Source organism: Etheostoma spectabile, unplaced genomic scaffold (genome assembly GCF_008692095.1).
Source record: "Etheostoma spectabile isolate EspeVRDwgs_2016 unplaced genomic scaffold, UIUC_Espe_1.0 scaffold00006423, whole genome shotgun sequence".
Classification (NCBI taxonomy): domain Eukaryota; kingdom Metazoa; phylum Chordata; class Actinopteri; order Perciformes; family Percidae; genus Etheostoma; species Etheostoma spectabile.
Window position 1 is genome coordinate 12,501 of NW_022603381.1, and position 11,728 is coordinate 24,228.

Here is an 11,728-nt window from a genome sequence, read left to right on the forward strand (position 1 = left end):
CTTCTTCTATTCACCCCATCCTGTATTCTTCTAAATCCTGATTTCAATCCTTAGTTCTAACCCTCAACGTCTGTCAGGGTCAGGATGCAGAAATTAAAGAAATTCATCCATCCATAACTTCATCCATCCATGTGTAAATTCATCCATCCATAACTTCATCCATCCATGTGTGAATTCATCCATCCATAACTTCATCCATCCATGTGTAAATTCATCCATCCATAACTTCATCCATCCATGTGTAAATTCATCCATCCATGCATAAATTCATCCATCCATAACTTCATTCATCCATGCATAAATTCATCCATCCATGTGTAAATTCATCCATCCATGCATAAATTCATCCATCCATAACTTTATTCATCCATGCATAAATTCATCCATCCATGTGTAAATTCATCCATCCATAACTTCATCCATCCATGTGTAAATTCATCCATCCATAACTTCATCCATCCATGTGTAAATTCATCCATCCATGTGTGAATTCATCCATCCATAACTTCATCCATCCATGCATAAATTCATCCATCCATAACTTCATCCATCCATGCATAAATTCATCCATCCATAACTTTATTCATCCATGCATAAATTCATCCATCCATGTGTAAATTCATCCATCCATGCATAAATTCATCCATCCAAAACTTTATTCATCCATGCATTAATTCATCCATCCATGTGTAAATTCATCCATCCATGCATAAATTCATCCATCCATAACTTTATTCATCCATGCATAAATTCATCCATCCATGTGTAAATTCATCCATCCATAACTTCATCCATCCATGTGTAAATTCATCCATCCATAACTTCATCCATCCATGTGTAAATTCATCCATCCATGTGTGAATTCATCCATCCATAACTTCATCCATCCATGCATAAATTCATCCATCCATAACTTCATCCATCCATGCATAAATTCATCCATCCATAACTTTATTCATCCATGCATAAATTCATCCATCCATGTGTAAATTCATCCATCCATGCATAAATTCATCCATCCAAAACTTTATTCATCCATGCATTAATTCATCCATCCATGTGTAAATTCATCCATCCATGCATAAATTCATCCATCCATAACTTTATTCATCCATGCATAAATTCATCCATCCATGTGTAAATTCATCCATCCATAACTTCATCCATCCATGTGTAAATTCATCCATCCATAACTTCATCCATCCATGTGTAAATTCATCCATCCATGCATAAATTCATCCATCCATAACTTCATTCATCCATGCATAAATTCATCCATCCATGTGTAAATTCATCCATCCATGCATAAATTCATCCATCCATAACTTTATTCATCCATGCATAAATTCATCCATCCATGTGTAAATTCATCCATCCATAACTTCATCCATCCATGTGTAAATCATCCATCCATAACTTCATCCATCCATGTGTAAATTCATCCATCCATGTGTGAATTCATCCATCCAGAATTCATCCATCCATGCATAAATTCATCCATCCATAACTTCATCCATCCATGCATAATTCATCCATCCATAACTTTATTCATCCATGCATAAATTCATCCATCCATGTGTAAATTCATCCATCCATGCAAAATTCATCCATCAAAACTTATTCATCCATGCATTAATTCATCCATCCATGTGTAAATTCATTCATCCATGCATAAATTCATCCATCCATAACTTTATTCATCCATGCATAATTCATCCATCCATGTGTAAATTCATCCATCCATAACTTCATCCATCCATGTGTAAATTCATCCATCCATAACTTCATCCATCCATGTGTAATTCATCCATCCATAACTTCATCCATCCATGTGGTAAATTCATCCATCCATAACTTCATCATCCATGTGTAAATTCATCCATCCATAACTTCATCCATCAATGTGTAAATTCATCCATCCATAACTTATCCATCCATGTGTAAATTCATCCATCCATTAATTCATCCATCCATGTGTGAATTCATCCATCCATAACTTCATCCATCCATGTGTGAATTCATCCATCCATAACTTCATCCATCCATGTGTGAATTCTGCACAATCATAACACTGTAAATGTTACGAAGAATGTGTTGTTGAATGAGTTGTTAGATGTGTTGTCGGACGTGTCGGATGAGTTGTCGGATGTGTTGTGGGATGAGTTATCGGATGTGTTGTTAGATGAGTTGTTGGTTTAGTTTTTGTGAGTTGTTAGATGTGTTGTTAAATGTGTTGCTGGATGTGTTGTCGGGTGAGTTGTTGGATGTGTTGTTGGATGAGTGGTTAGATGTGTTGTCGGATGAGTTGTCGGATGTGTTGTTAGATGGGTTGTTGGTTTAGTTTTTGTGAGTTGTTAGATGTGTTGTTAAATGTGTTGTTGGATGTGTTGTCGGGTGAGTTGTCGGACGTGTTGGATGTGTTGTCGGGTGTGTTGTTGGATGAGTTGTCGGATGTGTTGAATGAGTTGTTAGATGTGTTGTCGGATGTGTTGTTGGATGTGTTGTCGGGTGAGTTGTTGGACGTGTTGAATGAGTTGTTAAATGTGTTGCTGGATGTGTTGTCGGGTGAGTTGTTGGATGTGTTGTTGGATGAGTGGTTGGATGACTTGTTGGCTGACTTGTTGTGTGTCCTGCAGCCTGTTCCTGAGAAACATCTGCACGTTGAAGAAGATGGAGGACGTGAGCCGTTCCCCCTGCATCTCCCTGTGCACCTCCATCGTCAGAGGCCTGGGCTCCATCCACGCCTACGGAAAGACGCACACCTACACCGAGCGGTGAGACTCCATGGCCCATTGACTCCCATTCTTTTTAATGCTAACAAGCCATCACCTGCAGTTAGCATCCCATTGACTCCCATTCATTTTAATGCTACGAAGCCATCACCTCCCGTTAGCATCCCATTGACTCCCATTCATTTTTATGCTACGAAGCCATCACCTGCCGTTAGCATCCCATTGACTCCCATTCATTTTTATGCTACCAAGCCATCACCTGCCGTTAGCATCCCATTGACTCCCATTCATTTTTATGCTACCAAGCCAAGTTACGATTCTCTCCGACCAATCAGCAGTCTGCGAATGAAGATGGATATCCAAGATTTATTATGTCATAATTCTCTGTAGCGCTCCTTGATGACAAGTAGATAGAATAAGGCTTTCAGGAGATGTTAATAATAATTATAACAATAATAATAATAATAATAATAATAATAATAATAATAATAATAATAATAATAATAATAATAATAATAATAATAATAATAATGTATCATTTTTTATCCCACAAGGGGAAAATACAGTTCTCACACCCAGGCCTGAATCTCTTAGTGAAATATGAACATGAAGAGTTATTGTGTTGTAGGTTAAGGTCCTCTCTGACACCAACTCCACCCACCTCTCCTCTGTAACTACGCCTGTGTGTGTTGTAGGTTTAAGGTCCTCTCTGACACAAACTCCACCCACCTCCTCCTCTGTAAACTACGCCTGTGTGTGTTGTAGGTTTAAGGTCCTCTCTGACACCAACTCCCCCACCTCCTCCTCTGTAACTACGCCTGTGTGTGTTGTAGGTTTAAGGTCCTCTCTGACACCAACTCCCCCCACCTCCTCCTCTGTAACTACGCTGTGTGTGTTGTAGGTTAAGGTCCTCTCTGACACCAACTCCCCCACCTCCTCCTCTGTAACTACGCCTGTGTGTGTTGTAGGTTTAAGGTCCTCTCTGACACCAACTCCCCCCACCTCCTCCTCTGTAACTACGCCTGTGTGTGTTGTAGGTTTAAGGTCCTCTCTGACACCAACTCCACCCACCTCCTCCTCTGTAACTACGCCTGTGTGTGTTGTAGGTTTAAGGTCCTCTCTGACACCAACTCCCCCACCTCCTCCTCTGTAACTACGCCTGTGTGTGTTGTAGGTTTAAGGTCCTCTCTGACACCAACTCCACCCACCTCCTCCTCTGTAACTACGCCTGTGTGTTGTAGGTTTAAGGTCCTCTCTGACACCAACTCCACCCACCTCCTCCTCTGTAACTACGCCTGTGTGTGTTGTAGGTTTAAGGTCCTCTCTGACACCAACTCCCCCCACCTCCTCCTCTGTAACTACTCCTGTGTGTGTTGTAGGTTTAAGGTCCTCTCTGACACCAACTCCACCACCCCTCCTCCTCTGTAACTACGCCTGTGTGTGTTGTAGGTTTAAGGTCCTCTCTGACACCAACTCCCCCACCTCCTCCTCTGTAACTACGCCTGTGTGTGTTGTAGGTTTAAGGTCCTCTCTGACACCAACTCCCCCCACCTCCTCCTCTGTAACTACGCCTGTGTGTGTTGTAGGTTTAAGGTCCTCTCTGACACCAACTCACCCACCTCCTCCTCTGTAACTACGCCTGTGTGTGTGTAGGTTTAAGGTCCTCTCTGACACCAACACCCCCACCTCCTCCTCTGTAACTACGCCTGTGTGTGTTGTAGGTTTAAGGTCCTCTCTGACACCAACTCCACCCACCTCCTCCTCTTTAACTTTGGCCTGTATTGGCTGTCCCACGTCATGGGTTGTCTGTGCGTTGTCATGACGTTGATCGTCTCTCTGCTGGTTGTCTTCGTCTCCAACGACGTCTGCAGCCCCCCCATGAAGGCCCTGTCTCTGAACTTCATCTTACAGGTAACACACACACACACACACACACACAACACACACAGGTCTAGACCACTCTATAATTTACAGGTAGAGTGTTAAACAATAATAATGTTTTTTTTCAGCTGTCTGCAAACTTTCAGTATTTGCTCCTGTCGATGATCTCTGTTGAAGCGAGGTTCATCTCCGTGGAGCGGCTGCTCGAGTACATCACGGTCAGTTTCTAACAGATACCACTCCCAGAGACTCCTAAAGACTCCCACAGACTCCTAAAGACTCCCACAGACTCCTAAAGACTACCAGATATTCCTAAAGACCACCAGAGACTGCTAAAGACTACCACAGACTCCTAAAGACTGCCAGAGACACCTAAAGACTCCCACATACTCCTAAACACTACCAGATATTCCCAAAGACTACCAGAGACTCCTAAAGACTCCCACAGACTCCTAAAGACTCCCACAGACTCCTAAAGACTACCAGATATTCCTGAAGACTACCAGAGACTCCTAAAGACTCCCACAGACTCCTAAAGACTCCCACAGACTCCTAAAGACTACCAGATATTCCTAAAGACTTCTAGAGATTCCTAAAGACTCCCAGAGACTCCTAAAGACTAACAATGACACCTAAAGACTACTAGAGATTCCTAAAGACTATTAGAGATTCCTAAAGACTACTAGAGATTCCTAAAGACTACTAGAGATTTTAAAGACTACTCAGATTTTCCTAAAGACTTCCAGAGACTCTTAATGACAACCAGAGATTCCTAAAGACTTCTCAGAGATTCCTAAAGACTACTAAAGACTAGATGTTGCTGGTCTGCTCTCTGATTGGGTTTTAGGGCTCGGAGGAGTTGGAGGGGGGACAGCGGGAGGTGAAGCCGGTCCCAGAGGACTGGCCTCAGACAGGAGTCATCACCTTCCTGGACTATAAGATGCGTTACAGACAGAACTTACCTTTTGTCCTCAATGGGCTGCATCTCCACATCAGAGCCGGGGAGAAGATCGGCATTGTGGGAAGGACTGGCTCCGGTAAGCCCATGTGTGTCTCTAAAGGACCCAGAAGACTGTACATAACTTTCTATAATCTTAGATACTTACACGCCTGTAGTACGTTTGGAGACGCTACGTCACCTAATCATTAGAAAAAGAAATACTGTGTTGTAGTCCCAGAACTCAGGAACTACACTCAGCTGAGTAAGCATTAGCATTAGCATTAGCACAACTTAAAGGTGAGGGGGGTTGGGTGACGTGCTGTCAGCTGATGGGGGGGTCTGTGTGCAGGGAAGTCGTCCCTGGCCGTGGCCTTGTTCCGGTTGGTTGAACCGGCTGCAGGGAGCGTCCTCATTGACGGGGTGGACATCACGTCCATCAGCCTGTCTAACCTGCGCAACAAGCTGTCCATCATCCCCCAGGACCCCATTCTGTTCACCGGCACCATCAGGTAACCATGGAAACCACTATGGCCTCTAGACCTGCTCTATCTGTAAGTTATAGAGCGGTCTAGACCTGCTCTATAACCGGTTCCTGTGGTCTGCAGGTCCAACCTGGACCCTGTCAACAGACACAGTGATGAGGAGATCTGGGCAGCGCTGGAAAAGACCTACATGAAGGACGCAGTATGTTACGTCATCCACTTAAAAACACCTGTTTCTGATTGGATGATCAGCTGTTCCGTGTTATGTGCTTGCGTCTGATTGGCTCAAATGTGATGATGTCACACAGATTTGGGGTCTGGAGGGGAAGCTTCAGGCCGAGCTGGTCGACAACGGAGGAAACTTCTCTCTGGGACAGAAACAGCTGATCAGCCTGAGCAGAGCTCTGCTACGGGACTCCAAGGTCAGTCTGCCTGTCTGTCTGCCTGCCTGTCTGTCTACCTGTCTGTCTACCTGTCTACCTACCTGTCTCCCTGTCTGTCCCTCAGATCATCCTATTGGACGAGGCGACAGCGTCCATCGATGCTGAGACCGACTCTCTGATCCAGATCACCATCCGAGAGGCGTTCAGGGACAGCACGGTGCTCACCATCGCTCACCGGATCCACACGGTGCTGCAGGCTGACCGCATCCTGGTCCTCAACCAAGGACAGGTGAGTCCCGCTGAGTCCCCCTGAGTCCCCCGTCCTTAACCACAAATAGGTGAGTCCCCCTGAGTCCCCCGTCCTTAACCACAAACAGGTGAGTCCCCCTGAGTCCCCCGTCCTTAACCACAAACAGGTGAGTCCCCCTGAGTCCCCCCTCCTCGGCCATGGACAGGTGAGTGTCCCTGAGTTCCATTGTGTTAATTAACCCTTACACTGTGTTAATTATTATTGTTATCTTATATAATTATAACCCTGACATGTCTCTGTTTGTCTGTCTGTATGTGTCCTGTCTCTGTCTCAATTTGTGTCTCTCTGTATCTGCCTGTGTGTCCCTGTCTCTGTCTGTCTGTGTCTCTGTCTGTCTGTGTGTCTCTGTCTCTGTTGTTCTCTGTCTGTCTGTGTGTCCCTGTCTGTGTCTGTCTGTCTGCCTCTGTGTCTCTGTCCTGTCTCTCTGTTTTCCTGTCTCGTCTGTCTCCGTTGTGTCTCTTGTCCTGTAGGTGGTGGAGTTTGATCATCCAGATGTGTTGAAACAGAGACCAGACTCGCTGTTTGCTTCTCTGCTATCGGCTTCCAACACTGTGGCGTCCTGATGTCCCTGAACGCACCACAGTAACCTCAGACGTTTCTTCAGCGTTCTGATGTCCTTGAACGCACCGCAGTAACCTTAGAGGTTTCTGCAGCGTTCGGATGTACCTGAACGCACCGCAGTAACCTTAGAAGTTTCTGCAGAGTCCTGATGTCCCTGAACGCACCGCAGTAACCTCAGAGGTTTCTGCAGCGTCCTGATGTCCCTGAACGCACCGCAGTAACCTCAGAGGTTTCTGCAGCGTCCTGATGTCCCTGAACGCACCGCAGTGACCTCAGAGGTTTCTGCAGCGTCCTGATGTCCCTGAACGAGTATTATGGTTCAATATGTATCTAGTTTTTCTCGATATACCGATTTAGTCATAGAACGTTTCAATTGTTTAATCATGAATTACTAATTGAACATCTGTATTAGTAGTTTGATTTCCAGATATCATGACTTTGTTGAGTTTTAATGGTTCATTTCATTAGTGTCCATATCCAGCGTCTGCTGCAAGTTTCCCCCCAACAAAAAATAATTGTGTCATCTGCAAAAACAGTACATTTTGGTACATTTGATAATTCACAAATGTCATTAAAGTAAAGGATAAACACTGGTGGGCCCAGACCAGACCCCTGTGGAACGCCACAGGAAATACTCACTGTTAGTAATTATGCTTATTAGCCATTTGAACAGACAGACCTGTTATCAATAAAGTTTTATCCACACCTCTTATTCCTTATCTTTCCATTCTTTAATAGGCTTTCATGATCTGCAGAATCAAAAGAAAATCAATCAATGAATCAATGAATGTCGCTGCTGCAGTTTTCTTTTCAATACAGTTTGATAATATTTCACCCAACTCAATAATCTGAATCCATCCTGACTCCATTAATAAATTATTCTTTCAATGAAATGATCAAATCTTGTGACAAATAGTCTTTCCAATATTTTGAGAATTGAAAAAAGCTAAAAGTAGTGATTATTTACATGGAGTCTGGTGGAGATATGCTGTCTATACACGCTAAAAGTAGTGATTATTTACATGGAGTCTGGTGGAGATATGCTGCTCTATACACGCTAAAAGTAGTGATTATTACATGGAGTCTGGTGGAGATATGCTGCTCTATACATGCTAAAAGTAGTGATTATTTACATGGAGTCTGGTGGAGATATGCTGCTCTATACATGCTAAAAGTAGTGATTATTTACATGGAGTCTGGTGGAGATATGCTGCTCTATACACGCTAAAAGTAGTGATTATTTACATGGAGTCTGGTGGGTTTGGTTTTCATGTTAAACTAAAAGGATCTTACTGTTTAACTAAAAGGTTGATTGCTGAAATGTTATTCTTTCATATGCAAATTTGACATTATGTTGTTTAACATTCAACTCAATTCAATTACATTTTATTTATAGTATCAATTCATAACAAGAGTTATCTCAAGACACTTTACAGATAGACCACACTCCAGAATTTACAAGGACCCAACAGTTCTAGTAGTCTCCTCCAGAGCAGCAACAGGGCCACAGTGGAGAGGAAAAACTTCCTTTTAGGCAGAAACCTCGGTCAGAAGACCCAGGACCAGGACCCAGACCAGGCTCTTGGTAGGCGGTGTCTGACGGGCCGGTTGGGGTTAATGAAGAGTGGTAATAACAAAAATAGAAGAAATTAGTAGTTTGTAGCAGTTCTTTGTAGTAGTTCATGGCATAGCAGGACGCTGTGCGGCATTACAAGGCACAGCAGGACGTAGCAGGACGTAGCAGGACATAGCAGGACGTAGCAGGACGTAGCAGGACGTAGCAGGACGCAGCAGGACGTAGCAGGACGTAGCAGGACGTAGCAGGACGTAGCAGGACGCAGCAGGACGTAGCAGGACGTAGCAGGACGCAGCAGTGTAGCAGATGAACATGGCATCACAGAACGTGTAGCGGGACCATGGCGACAGCTGCTACCCTGATTTCGGAGCCTCTCTGATCCGAGGGAACATGCTGGGGAAAAAAGAACATAAGGACTCCCCAGAGCTAGGTTAGTAACTAGGTTAGTAACTAGGTTAGTGACTAGGTTAGTAACTAGGTTAGTAACTAGGTTAGTAACTAGGTTAGTAGCTAGGTTAGTAACTAGGTTAGTAACTAGGTTAGTGACTAGGTTAGTAACTAGGTTAGGAACTAGGTTAGTAACTAGGTTAGTAACTAGGTTAGTAACTAGGTTAGTGACTAGGTTAGGAACTAGGTTAGTAACAAGCATTTCTGGGACATGGATGCACATAAATTGAAAGATGGAAAGATAGAGGAGAGAGGAGCTCAGTGTATCAAAAGAAGTCCCCAGCTGTCTAAAACTATTACAACAAAACCAAGAGAGACGAGGTAAAGAGAGCTCCAGCCCGGCCGGGCCAGAACTCTCCCCAACCGGATCGGGCTGTATGCCAAGTCTCCCTTTAGTTCTATTATATTCTTGATTATATGTTAGATAAATCTGAAAACTATGTGACTAACTACTACTCCCTAACAATATTCGATTCTATGCCCTAACTATAAGCTTTATCAAAGAGGAAAGTCTTAAGCCTACTCTTAAATGTGGAGACGGTGTCTGCCTCCCGGACCCAAACTGGAACCTGGTTCCACAGGAGAGGAGCCTGATAGCTGAAGGCTCTGGCTCCTGTTCTATTTTTAGAGACTCTAGGAACCACCAGTAACCCTGCATTCTGGGAGCGTAGTTCTCTCCTAGGGTTGTAAGGTACTATGAGCTCTTTAAGATAAGATGGAGCCTGACCATGAAGAGCTTTGTAGGTGAGAAGAAGGATTTTAAATTCTATTCTAGATTTCACAGGAAGCCAATGCAGAGAAGCTAAAACAGGAGAAACGTGATCTCTTTTCTGGTTCCCGTCAGAACACGTGCTGCAGCATTCTGGATCAGCTGTAGAGTCTTTATGGACGTCTTCGAGCAGCCTGATAATAAAGAATTGCAGTAATCCAACCTAGAAGTAAACAAATGCATGGACTAGTTTTCTGCATCATTTTTAGACAGGATATTCCTGATTTTTGCAATATTACGTAGGTGAAAAAAGGCGATCCTTGAAATTTGCTTTAAGTGGGAATTAAAGGACATGTCCTGATCAAAGATGACTCCAAGATTCTTCACAGTGGTGCTGGAGGCCAGGGTGGTGCTGGAGGCCAGGGTGGTGCTGGAGGCCAGGGTGGTGCTGGAGGCCAGGGTGATGCTGGAGGCCAGGGTGATGCTGGAGGCCAGGGTGATGTTGGAGGCCAGGGTGGTGCTGGGGGCCAGGGTGGTGCTGGGGGCCAGGGTGGTGCGGAGGCCAGGGTGGTGCTGGGGGCCAGGGTGGTGCTGGGGGCCAGGGTGGTGCTGGGGGCCAGGGTGATGCTGGTGGCCAGGGTGGTGCTGGGGGCCAGGGTGGTGCTGGGGGCCAGGGTGATGCTGGGGGCCAGGGTGGTGCTGGGGGCCAGGGTGGTGCCATCCAGAGTAACTATATCTTTGGATAGTGCGTCACGGAGGTGCTTGGGTCCGAGAGCAATAACTTCAGTTTTATCGGAGTTTAACATTAGAAAATACAGGTCATCCAGGTTTTAATATCCTGAAGGCACGTTTGAAGTTTAGCTAACTGATTAGTTTCATCCGGCTTGATTGATAGATATAACTGAGTATCATCTGCATAACAATGAAAGTTTATGGAGTGTTCCTAATAATACTGCCTAAAGGAAGCATGTATAAAGTGAACAGGATTGGACCGAGCACAGATCCTTGTGGGACTCCATGACTAACCTTGGCGTGCACAGAGGATTCATCGTTAACATGAACAAACTGAGATCGATCTGATAAATAAGACTTAAACCAGCTTAGAGCAGTCCCTTTAATGCCAATTAAATGTTCCAATCTCTGTAATAAGATATAATGGTCAATGGTATCAAATGCAGCGCTAAGATCTAATAACACAAGTACAGAGATAAGTCCTTCGTCTGAGCAATTAGGAGGTCATTAGTAATTTACAAGTGCTGTCTCTGTGCTATGATGAACTCTAAATCCTGACTGAAAATCCTCAAATAAGCTGTTGCTATGCAGAAAGTCACACAGCTGTTTGGCGACTGCTTTCTCAAGAACCTTAGAGAGAAATGGAAGGTTGGATATAGGTCTATAGTTGGCTAAAACATCTGGATCAGGGTTGGATATAGGTCTATAGTTGGCTAAAACATCTGGATCAAGGTTGGATAGGTCTATAGTTGGCTAAAACATCTGGATCAAGGTTGGATGTAGGTCTATAGTGGCTAAAACATCTGGATCAAGGTTGGATGTAGGTCTATAGTTGGCTAAAACATCTGGATCAAGGTTGGATGTAGGTTTATAGTTGGCTAAAACATCTGGATCAGGGTTGGATATAGGTCTATAGTCTGCTAAAAACATCTGGATCAAGGTGGATATAGGTCTATAGTTGGCTAAAACATCTGG

General features: G+C 44.1%; 1 protein-coding gene across 1 annotated transcript in view; it reads left to right on the plus strand.

The window, feature by feature from the left end:
* Positions 1–7,584, plus strand: part of LOC116678092 (multidrug resistance-associated protein 9) — a gene marked incomplete at its 5' end in the record, with an annotated part of 19,444 nt that extends 11,860 nt beyond the window's left edge. The window contains 9 exon segments of the mRNA XM_032508169.1: positions 2,637–2,774; positions 4,454–4,643; positions 4,742–4,831; positions 5,461–5,650; positions 5,903–6,062; positions 6,159–6,237; positions 6,344–6,457; positions 6,543–6,707; positions 7,199–7,584. Of these exon segments, the coding sequence (XP_032364060.1) occupies positions 2,637–2,774; positions 4,454–4,643; positions 4,742–4,831; positions 5,461–5,650; positions 5,903–6,062; positions 6,159–6,237; positions 6,344–6,457; positions 6,543–6,707; positions 7,199–7,291 (1,219 nt within the window).
* Between the last annotated feature and the right edge of the window lie 4,144 nt (positions 7,585–11,728).